The sequence below is a fragment of the Gymnogyps californianus genome, chromosome Z, assembly GCF_018139145.2.
Source record: "Gymnogyps californianus isolate 813 chromosome Z, ASM1813914v2, whole genome shotgun sequence".
NCBI lineage: Eukaryota > Metazoa > Chordata > Aves > Accipitriformes > Cathartidae > Gymnogyps > Gymnogyps californianus.
Genome location: NC_059500.1, coordinates 46,522,964 through 46,535,120, shown reverse-complemented (window position 1 = coordinate 46,535,120; position 12,157 = coordinate 46,522,964). Strand labels below are relative to the sequence as shown.

The 12,157-nt window shown below is 46.6% G+C and overlaps 1 protein-coding gene across 2 annotated transcripts in view; it reads right to left on the bottom strand.

The window, feature by feature from the left end:
- Positions 1–4,671, bottom strand: part of PCSK5 (proprotein convertase subtilisin/kexin type 5) — a 259,439-nt gene extending 254,768 nt beyond the window's left edge. For both annotated transcript variants that reach the window (XM_050913017.1, XM_050913018.1), the window contains exon 1: positions 4,471–4,671. In XM_050913017.1, the coding sequence (XP_050768974.1) occupies positions 4,471–4,668 (198 nt within the window). In that variant the 5' untranslated portion in view covers positions 4,669–4,671. The remainder of the gene's footprint in view (positions 1–4,470) is intronic.
- Positions 4,672–12,157: the final 7,486 nt, after the last annotated feature.

Below are 12,157 nucleotides of genomic sequence, written 5' to 3'. Positions count from 1 at the left end.
AATGACAGTCTCACTAGATTCACCGCAAGAATTCAGGTGTCTTTGAAGAACAAGCTTCTATGTCTTCTGTCAACTTCACTTTGGTAACAGTAAGGAAATACAGGATAAATGACCAGTACATTGGAGCAATTTGTAGGAAACAAGAATCAGAACACGTAGCCTGGAAAAACACAGAGTAAAAGAGGATTCTTTCTCTGTTGTGCCATGTCCCCTAAAAATGGAAAACTCCTCTTTTCAATAAGCAGAGAAGCTAAAGCTTCAATTTTCTGTAACAAGAGATGGAGACCACAGAAGTTTGAGAGCAACAGGAGTTTACCAGAAGCATGAGTTGCAGGAGTTCTCAATTGCTCACCAGCAGGTGATCTCAAGGCCTCTTTTAACATCCCTTTCTGCCATCTATTTCTGACTGACTCGTCCAGTCATTCACGTAGGCTTTGTAGCTTTCCTGTCATCACCATGGCAATGAAAATGGACTTAAGAGGTACTTCAACACTCAACTGGATATTCTCCAAATCACACAAGCACCAAAAAAAGGGAAAGCTAAATTCTGCCTGTTACCAGGAACGCACAAAATAACAAAAACTGCGAGAAGGGATGTTGTCCGGTGTTTACGATTCACAGCCTTCCTGGGTCTACCATCTTATCTCCACTGATCAACTTAATGTACATTTCAATGCCATTCTTCCACAAACATAACCCAAATATTGCCTACTTTCAACTGTTTTACTCCTAACCTACCCTAAATTATCTCTCTTCCATAGCACCTTGCATCTCCACTCATGCAAAATTAACAGGGTGGCTGGTAAGAACAAGACCTTCAGAACCCCTCTGCTTTCCACTATTCCCTTCAGCTCTAATCATGCAATTAACTGTTGTCAGAATACTCCTGGTTTGCAACTTTACAACTGCACTTACTTGACTTTCATTTTTTATACACAGTTTCACTACCTCTCATCTTGAATATTTTAATGCCATTATTTTTCTGGGTCATTTGTACTGAGTCAGTTCTTTGGGCCAGACATAGTAGGATTTGGATTTAGCTTTTTGCACTTTCTTCTTAAAGGTGAGCTCACAAATTTAATTTAATCAAAAATATTATGCTTAATGATTACACTAGGGTTTTTTAATCTATTTCAGGTAATTTTTGGATGTGTATTTTTATGAGATTTGTAATTACCTTCTTCAAGCAGAAGTAAACAGCTTAGCTCTTACTGACACTTGTAGCTTTAATTATAATATTTCAGCTTACCTAGAAGAGATATTATCTGCAAAACCAAAGTTTAATTGCCTGGCCATAGGTGCTACAATATACAGACATTAAGCATGTGAAATCCTGCCTCTAACAGAGAATTCTGCTTACTGGTTATCTCTTTCAGTGTTTTTATAGTGTATTCAGCTAAGAGAATGTCTTTCAACATCTCACACCAAATACAGATTTTTAAATTGCTTGCAGTTGTCTCTCAATAATAAACAGTAGCTTCTTGCTCCATTCTCATATTCTTTTGCACTTCCTGTTCTGTGTCAAATACCTTCCTGCTTTTCCACGTATATGCAAAAAGCCCATTACGGTCAAATCTAACTCATCAGTCCAGACCATTCCTGACTTCCTTTCTCTAAAAGTTAATACCTTACTCCCTTTACCCATCTTTATCAAGTGATACATTCTACAAAGGGTGACTGACAAGCTTCACAGAAAATGATGCACATTTTTTTGTATTTTTAAGAAATACAGTTACAGAATTATTTTACACAGGCTTTGAACAATGTATTTACATGGTAAACTATGTACGGTCAGACCACAGCCACTTGGATTATTTTATGAACTCTGAATTCTCAAATTTTAAATTCTATCTAGTAACCAGGTCAGTCTAATGAAAGTTGTATAAGCACTAGCTGGGAATAAAACAACAGACATTAGACTGACCACCAACATACTAACAAACGTGCTGTCACAGAAATACCATTTGGAGATGACTTTGCAAGAAATTATCAGAAACTTAACACTGGCCATCGTAAAAAGATACCCATGAAAGGAAACTCTGCATAAGACTGTGCAAATGCACAACACTTCTTAGGGTATGTAACTGTAACAGTAGAGCGCTGAGCTCTATGTTGGCACAGCACAATGACATTCAGCACCCAGTTACTCCAATCCCAAATACATACAGGAAGCTCTGTGGAATTTCTTCACATATGCCCACCGCCTGCTTCTTGTTCTTAAAGGCTGGTTACAGCCAGAAGACAAGGAATCACCCATCAGTCTAGTTCATATTATTACTGAAGTCTTCTTTCTCATGCATCCATCATTTAACATTCTTATATTCATCTTCTACTTGCACTCTCCCTATCTGCATAACTAAGTAACAGTATTGGCTCCCTTCACATATGCTCTCTTGTCAACTGCATACTCAGTAACGTATTTTCCAGTTTTTCATTATTTATAGTCTCTATTTTCTCTCATTCCCATCTGTATACTTGATCAGTAATGTATCTATTATTAATATCTCATAGGTGTATACATGGCACTTTCACTGACACATAAGAAGCAATAGTGGCTTACTACCTTCTTTCCTTAATTCAACATGAGGTTTGGATGTGCAAGGTATAAAAAAAGCAGGCTCTGAGTTAGCCAGCTGGCCTGACAAAAGAGGAAGAAGTGCATCCTCCAACCGACTAACTGTTGCTTATTTCGGCACTATAAATGCCCAGAAAGGAATATGGAGAAACACCTTGAGCAAAAGACTTGTGTAAGACAAAAAAGAAAGACATCAATGCAAAAAACTTTGTGCTTGGATCCCTAAACGACAGCTTCAAGGTGGGGGTCAATTTTGACATGAAAGCTTCCTCCTGAATTTTTGTGCCTCCAACTGGGAATAAGATTGCCTACCTGCCCAAGTGCTCCAAGAGGGAAGTTCGTACTCTGTTTTTCTAAGTAATTGCATCTTTACACATCATGTTTTGTTCTACCTGAGTGTTATTTTCCAGCTTTTCTTATGTAAATTATTTATCTTACTAGACTGCACAGTTGTCTTATTCAGGCTTGCAATGACTGGAACAGTTGAGACGCGCTTCAAACTTTTAAGTTGATGCAGTACGTGGGAACTCATTCTACAGCACAAATAATAATCCGGTCTCACTTTGATCCGGCTGATGTACAAGGCCTGTTGCGTAAACGCAGGTGCATTTTTGTGAATCTCATGTGTAAGATGAAGCCTTCTGTACCTGTAAATGCTCATTTCTAAACTTTCAATTCATGTAGTACAAACTACTGTCTCTAGACTGACTGTGCTCAGGTGTTCACACCCAAGCGTGCACCAGAATTGTTTATTTTTTAGGCATTCACCTTGCTAAACCCTACATATGCAACTCATATTTTGAGGATAATTATCAGGAAAGCCTAGGACAGTGGGCACAAACTCTGTCAGAACAAATGATCTTAGGACATCTTAAACAGCAACTGTGCCTAGCTGTAGCGGGAGAGGGGATTTTTCAATGTGATGGGATCCAGCGAGCACCAGGTGTTTCCTCACTTGCAGTTCCTGGACCTGGCTGGATCCAAGAATTTTCTCACGGGGTGATCTCTGGATCTAGCCAGTCCAGGTGTTTTCTAGCGAAACATCTGCGGACTCCGCAGCGACCAGGTGCTGCCCAACCGGCCGGGCGCGGGCCGGGGAAGCTCTGCCTACAGCGCCGGCATCCGACAGCCGACTTCTTCTCTCCCCGCGTTTCACAACAACCCCGGCGGAAGGCGAGCGGACTGCGGGACAGCAGCGCGGCCCGCGGCGGCGGGCGGGCGGGCGGGCGGGCCGGCTCCCACCCTGCAGCACCCCGGCCCCCTCGGGCGCGCTCCCCTTCCCCGCGGGACCCCGGCGGCCGCCGCACGCCAGGCAGCCGCCCCGGGGCACCGGGGCCACCCCTCTCACCTTTTCCTTCCGCACGCCCCGCCAGAAGGGGGGTCGGGACGCCCCCCGCGGCGGGCCGGCGGCCGCAGCTGCCACGTCCTGGCTGCCGGGGAGACGGGCGCTCGCTGCAGGACGAGCTCCTCTTGTGCTGGCGTTTTTCTCTTTGCAAGGGGGGCAGGAGGGTGCCCGGCGCCGAGCGCAAAGTTCAGCCGCCGCGGAGGCAGAGCTGCGGCGGGCCCCCCCACCCCCAAACCCCGCACCCACCCCCGGCCCGCGGGCGGCTCCGCGGCGCGCGCTCCGCTCCGCACCTGGCCGCGGAGGGGGCGCTGCGGCAGCGGCCCCGACCCCTCCGGCGCGGCTCTGGCGTACCTGCCCCCGCGCATCACCTCCGCCAACCCCGCGGCGGGGCCGGAGTCGTGCGGCGGCCGCGGAGCTGCCCGTCCCTTGCCGTTGCCGCTGCCCTGCCCCTGCCCCGGCGGCGCAGGGCGGCGGCGGCAGCGGACCCTGCCCGCCCGCCTGCCGGCCGCGCCGCCGGCGCCCGCTCGGAAGTAGTTGTGAGGAGGGTTACCTGTCCTATATTGACGTATCCGTATTTGCTAGCTATCCTGTTGGCCTCCGGGAGCCCCCCAGTTATCCGCACAGCCCAGTGGTTGGTGTACAGGCGCGTCCTGCAGGCGGGCAGCAGGAACCCCAGCACCAGGGTGAGCCGGCAGAGAAGGTCCCCGCCGCCTCCGCCTCCCCAGCAGCAGCGGCGCTTCCAGCCCATCTTCTCCTCCGCACACAACCCCCACAAAACTTCTCCTTCCTTCTTCCGAGGCTCTTCTCCTCACCTCCGGGCGGCACCGGCGGCGCGTCCTCCGAAGTTACCCCGAGGAGGAAACTAGGAAGAGCTTGGAGTAGTGCATTGAACCGCCCGGGGGTTAAATGATGAGCGTTGGGAATAATGGTTATGATCGGTGATTACTGCTGTCCCCTCCTCCCGCCGCTCTTCGGGGATTAAGTAACTTGCTTGGAAAGCTTCTCTCACAGTTTCTGAGCGCCAGCTTCTCCCTCTGTCCCCAGCTACATGGGAAGTCGTCGCTCCGCGGGGAGGAGGGCTCCTTCTCCCTCTCTCCGCGGTTCCCTCCTCTCTGACTTCCTTCCCCCTGCCAGCGATCTTCTGCCGCCTCTCCCGCGTCTGGCTTTTCCTCTCCTTCCCTCTCTCCCCCTTGCCCGGGGTCCGGGAGCAACGCGGCTGCGGCGGCAGGCGGTGTGTGAGTGTTGGCAGCTGAGCGCCTCAGTTCACTCCGGCTCGGCCACCTCCCTCTTTCCTCCTCCTCCTCCTCCTCCTCCTCCTCCTCCTTCTTCTCCTCCTCCTCCTCCTCCGCCCGCCCTCCCTGCCTCGCTCCCGCCCGCCCGGCAGCGCCGAGGGCCAGGAGAAATGGCAGCCGCGCCGGCCCCGCGCTCCACCGCCGCCCCCCCCCGCCCAGCGCTCCCGGGCCCGCGGCTACCGCCGGCCCCGGGCGCTCCCGCCGCCGAGCTGGAGGGCTGCCTCCTCGCCCCCGCCGGGCTGGGAGGCCGCCACCCCGCCGGCGGGGCTGCGGGAGCCGCGGCGAGGTGCGAGGCCTGCAGCAAGGCCTCCTGCCCGGCAGCGGCTGCGGCCCCCCCGGCCCAGCCACCGCGAGGTGCCGGGGGCGAGGAGGGGCCGTGGGAGAGCCCGGGCTGCCCCGCTCGGCCAGGCCTGCCTTGCAGGCCCCGGGGGAATGGGCCAGGGTGCCAGGTGGGACACGAACAGCCCCCAAGCTGCCTCACCGGCAGTCACGGGCTGCGCCTTACGGGAGTCTGCTGGCCGTTATTTTACAAACGTTGCTTGGCGTCGTTTAACGTTGAACTGCCCTCCAAAGTCTGTTCGTGGTCACCGCGTTCAGAAAGAAAAGCGGGCGGCTGCCGCTTCAGCAGAGGAGCGACGGTCTGGACGAGGAGCACGGCCTCCCCGGTGGTCCCTCGTCCCTGTCCCCGTGCAGCGTGGCCGCGGCTCCAGCCACCTCGCCGGGAAGCGCATCCAGCAGCGGAGCGTGTGCGGGCCTAGAAAAGATGCGGCTGGTCGTGTGGCGGCCCAAACGCCGCCAGCAACTGGAGGTGCCTGGGTGGGGTGGGAGAAACTCGTGTCCACCCAAGCCCAAACTGTCGCTTACCAGACTAAACCTTAGAGCCACCACAATGGCTTTCGACAACCTGTAGGTCTGCTCCCGTTTATTTGAAAGTTAGAATAAGCATCTATAAAATTCAGTCCCAACAGACCTACTGTGAGGATCCATTACAGGTTGTGAAGGAACTTGAACATGGGAAGTACTATCGTAACGTACTAATGTGAATGTTGTGGGTTTTTTTCTGTGAGGAGCCTAAGATGTCCTACAAAGTCAGGCAGCCATCACTCTCTTTTTCACAGGGGTGTGAAGTATGAGAAGTTAAATGCTTTACAGGAAGTCATACAGTCACATGGAGTTCTTTTTTGCTTCCCCCAAGACCTGTGCTCCTACCTTTAAAACCACTGTTTTCCTAATAAAGTAGAAATAGTAAAACGCAGACCGCCAAAACCACATGTTCCACTTTAAAGTATTCTCTGCCTTAAGTTCATTCATTTTTCCCTTAAACATCAGTATTACATTAATGACTAACATCTTCCCGCATCCTCTGATTGTTTTTAAAGGGGAAAAAAGGGGGAAATCCATTCTCCACCTCCCTGTTTGTTCTATGTCTCGAAAAATTTATTTGCCAGTGATTAGCTTTTCCCTCTTAGTATTTTTTCCTGTAGTTTGCATTATCATTTGCTCAGTGTATTACAACATACTGTTTACTCCTGTTTGTAGATTCAAGACCTTGACGCGACGCACCTTCCCTGGGATTTTGCAGATGATGGCTCACTGTTTAGCAAATCATTCTTCTACTGAAATCACAATCAACGCTTTCATCGGATTCAGCAGGAGCAGTGTTAGGCCCGGACAGTTATATCTTGCAGCTAATATTAATAAATATACATTCATTGAATATTACATTAAATCTCCTCTAGCAATTAGCTCTATTTATCGATTGATTCAATGGTAATTACACAAGTCAGCTCTCTTCCTATATCTGAAGTGCTTAAAGTATGTTTAATCATGAACATCTACCTTATTGATAGCAATCAATGGGTCACAAAACCTGAACCTTGTGCAGTCTCAGTTTGTTTTTCTGAAAAGGATAAATAAAAAATCTGTTTTCTGATCTTTTCTCAGTGAATTTTACTGTTGTTTTGACTGCCTTATTTCCTGCTATAGATGGTGGGGGTTTTTTCTAGCACAAAAGGCACAAACTACAAGCAAAAAATAAAGCCATGCTGTGATGTATCTACTTCCAATTTGGCTTATATGACAGAGTGTTCTACACACAGGCACCAAAGCCGCTAGGAATCGGTAGACTTGATGAATACATCATTATCCCCAACTATCTTTTCCTAATGCTGCATTGCATCGCGTAGCCTAACAAAAATGTTGTGAAAGTTATGCTATACCTAAAAACAGCCTCTGAAAAAGGAGGGACGTAGTCCCCAGAGGCATTTTTTCTATGATTATAGAGTCTTCTTTGCTGAGGCCGCTGAGGCAGATGGCAATCATAGCTGGTGTGGGAGCATTTGGACATTGGTCGTAATGTGGAGCACTTGAACCCGTTTCAGTGTGAACCCCAAACTGCAAAGTTTTGCTGAGTACCTCATCACAGCCACATCCTTAGCGAGGACTGCACCACCCCCACCCCAAAAAAAAGACAAGAACTCCTGCATTCCTAACCCATGCCATATTCTAATTTAAGCTGCTTCTTTCCAACATAGCTAGGAAGTAAGTATACTGGGCACCAGGTGAGTGGAGAGACCACTGAGGGGGCTGTCAGCAGTGGTGTAGTTTTATTCAGCATACCTGCTGTATGTGGACTGCTTGTAGCTGGTAGCTGAGCTTGCTTCTGTACTCTGTTGGAGGCCAGATAGCTTGTCGGTACACACGACGCTCTGGGGAAAGTTTTGTTCTCCTCTGAGCAAGGGCACTAAATTGGTCCATTTCATCACTGTTGTCACAACCTGTGCCTTTTATCTCTCCCCCCCCACCCCCCACGTTCTTACCCCTCTGCTATGATAATAATCAGTAACTGGCTGACTGCTCAAAATGCAAATCTCCATGTGTCTCTGTCTTGTCCTTTACTTATTGATACTAATCCCTGAATCCCTCCTCTATTGTTAGTTCCAAATGATTGTGATCCAGGATCTAGGATCTGACCTCAGTCTCTCTTCTCACTTTCCTCCGATTGATCTAATTGCCTCTCTTCTCACTATTTTGCCTACCTAGTCCTGAAATTATTCTTTCCCAGCCTGAAAATCCCTCTGGCTCACTAGTTCTGGCAGCCTCTCTACTGTTCTGTGCTTCATTTCAACTTTCCAGCACTTTTCTACCTGAGTTTCACAGATCAGTGCTCCAGAGATGTGTTAGGCACCCCGTGGTCATAAGTAAGGAGGAAACCACGGAGGGCACATATATTCAAAAGAAGTGGCAGCCCAAAGTCCTCCAGGAAGAAGTCCTGCAAGCAGACATGCTGGCCCCTGAAGACTTTCCGGAACAGAGAACATTTTCAGAAGGAACCGGGGGTACATGTTCATCAGCTTTTGGAGTGGGAGAGTCTGGAGCATAGTAGATGAAAGAATACTCTTCAGAGAAGAGAAGAGAAATCTTCAAAGAATGGAGGTTGTGTCAAGGAGTCATTTAGAGGTTGCCTTAGAAAGACTGATAGTTTTGGAATCCAAAGGAGTATTCAGATTTCCTTAGTTTCAACCATAACTTTTTTATAAACAGTGCAGCTAGGTCACTTGACACCGGCCACCATACGATCCAATTTGCTGGTACACAGTTCTTTGATCTGCAGTTTTCCATGCTTCAGGCTTGCCTCTGATTTTATTTACTTTTAACTTCAACTGCTTTTGAAAAGAATAAAGTTTTTGGTTTGTTTTTTTTTTTAAATAAAACTCTGGTTTTGCAGATGATCAATTATATTAGCAGTTTTTTCCTTAGCAAATACCTGCCTCCTTATGCTTTGAAACAGCATTTTGATCTGTGTTTTGAGTACATCGCTGTTCTCACGAAAAGCCACTGATATATGTCCAGATTTTGAGTGATGGTTTTCACTTGTACGTTAGACGCTTTTTTGCATTCAGCAGCCAATACCTCGAGATTGCTCACCCTCACTGGGCATGCCTCTCGCTGTTCCTAGTGTGTGGACTATAGGGTCTGTACCCCTAACCTGGTGTGCAGTCCACAGCAAAGCATGACTTTTATGAAGCAATTGTTGTTCCCACTTCTTATCAGTCACTGTGGGAGTGAGCATGATAATTGACAGCAGTCTTTAATGAGCCTTCTGACAACGCAGAGGAGGAAAGTCTTCTGCCCTGAAGGTAGAGAAGACAAGAAACAGGGCGGGTAAAAGTACTCAATTGGGATAAAGCGTCTGGGGCAGGAGAAAGGAACAGAAAGAAATTGGGATGGGGATCTGGCAGAGCAGTCCTCTGCCCCAGGGTGGGCTCCAGCCCAAGCCTTGGATTTCCCCTGAGCAATTTAATGGCAGAAGTTCAGTGATTCACATAAGGAAATAAAGGGCAGGATCCTTTATTTCCTGTCTGTTGGTAGTGAAGAAAGAGAATTTGGGTCTGGACCTTGTAATAGGTGTGAGTTTGGGCTTTTCCTGATCACTGATAATTGGACTGATACTGCCTCATTCAGTTACCATGTGGATTTCATTTTGTTTTTATGAATAAGGCTGCACTGCATATTTTTCCATTCTGTTCACCCTGTGCTTTCTCTTACCTTTCTTTCTTTGATTGTGCTTATTGTCTCTTTTGAAGGATTGGCTCCCACCTCATTATAGTTCTGACCAGACTGGCAGGCATAATTTGAAAAGATGCTAGCGTTAGTTGCAAAACTATCTGAAGAGACTGCCACTGCTTGTACTGACACCTGTGCCAGCATGCTTGTTTGCCTTCTTCCCATTTGTGCAGATGCATCTCTTTGATTGGGCTGAAATCTAAACTGTGTTATTAAAATAATGGTAGCTTACATCTTTCTTTTTTTCCTTTTTTTTTCTTTTTTTTTTTTTTATTTATTTCAGAGATCTAGTTGGCAGTGCAAATAGCTGTACTAACTTTACTGGCAACCCACAGTGCGTAGTGAGGATGAATGGCTAAGGCATGGAGAGAAAACTGGAAGCAGGAATCTTTTTCAGCTGGCTTCCGTGCCTGACCCAGCATCCTGTGACACTAAATCCCGAGTTCTTTTCAGAACAACAACTGCGCATTTTCCTTCTCCATCTTCTCATTGGATTGTAAAGTTTCAATTATAGAATCTCAAATGCACACAGAAATTAAGCATCAAAATGACATTTCTAGTGTTTGGCTATGAATTTTAGCTATGGAAATTATCTTGGGCCCCTTCAGTATGATGGTGGAAAGATCATTTATCTGAAACAACTCATCTGAGTGAATTCATCCATGTGGAAGAAGTTGGTTTTTTTCACCCAAGTTCACTTGAGTTAACATTCCAGTTAACTTGTTGCTCAGTTGTCCCCTGAGTCAGAATTATTATAGCTACCCTTTTCTGTAAAACTAACTCAGCTATACTGTAAGTAGCTATAAGATTTTCCTTTCCTATTATAGTATCATAGAAACCATCAAATGCAAAAGCACTGTTTATTTCACTGTTCTTTTCTTAGGCCAATATGTTGTAGTTAGCATATGGCTGAGATAATATTCTTGCTAAAAGGAGCGGTCCAGTGGCAAGTGAGAATCCAACCAATTTTCAAACTATAAACATCATTAAAAAATAGTAGCTAAATGTCCTTACCTGAAGAGAGAAAGTGTAATCCTGCATCTTCCAGCATGGCCCACCCTCATTTCACGAGCTCTAGTTGGGCTAGTTCCATTTGTGCCCAAACACCTCTCAGAGACTACTGCAGACTCTTCACTAGGAGAGCTGGTATTCAGCTGCTTCACAGCCACATGTGGTACCTTCTTTAGATGTGGGATTGTCTTCTCAGTTCTTGTTCCCTTATCTGTGTTCAGGTGTTTCCATGAGACTTACCTTGTCATGATATTCATGTACATGCCTAAGAAACTAACTTCATGATGATAGGGTGATTATGCTTAATCTTCTTTGCCCTCTTCTTGTTGTGTGAGGAAGTAGAAGTCATGTCTTTAATCTGTAAGAGAACCTGAGCACCTTTTCCACTGAATAATGTGTAGAAATAATAGTTTTACAGCATCCCTTTTAACTTGGGGCTCTCCACTGCTCCCAGGGTAACTCCTGTGAATTATAAGCCTGCCATTTCTTTGCATGAAACTTGTTCAGTGCAATTTGTTGGGCCTTGAAATGAAAAAGACCTTCTTTATTACAGCCTGTGTCTAACAGAAGGTATGACCTGGAAGTGGTGAGTTTATTAATGCAGAAGGAGGCTGAAAGAACACCACCCTATTTTTTAGTAAGTATAGCAGGTTTTTGAACACTCTATGTTCCAGAGAAGGAAGAAGTTGGGAAGGGATATTTTAGGACATATAACCTCTGTTTGTTTGTGATTGAATAAGAAATAATTCTGTTACAATTCTGTAATAATTCTCTCTTCAGGGTGTTCAAGGTCACAGCTGTGGAACATCCTTTTCTCCTAAGATACCATTCACAAACTTTCTTGCTCCTGAGTAGTGAAGAAGTCAAAGGGGTTACCAAACAGAAGGGTAGTGTGACCGCTGGTGGAACTGTATATGCTCTTCCCTGTTGTAGTAGTATGCCAAGAGTGCAAAAATGGAAGTTCCCATTCATTGTTTATTAGTCTTAAACAAAAATGGAAAAAGATTCAGCAATGTCTGATACATCCTGGCAGATTTTAAGTCTGAAAGGAGATAGAGGACAGAAACACAGACACCTGGTAAGAATGGCCCAGCTACGAAGAAAGATACTGTGAGTGCAAAGTGTTTTTTTCCAAGGGGATGACACTGATCTCTTACCTCAGAAACTCATTTTGTTGTGTCAGTTCATTAAGGAGACAATTCTGGCATTTCTTACAATGGACAGAGAAAATGCACATCTCTGCAGATGCCTCTGCACTCTGCCTGCTGAAGAGCAGAGGTGCACTGACAGTTTCTGTCAGAGCCTCTTTGGTGTTCTTCAATTTGGCATGAAGGACAAAGTAATCCATTGATGAGAGCTTTTTTCTTT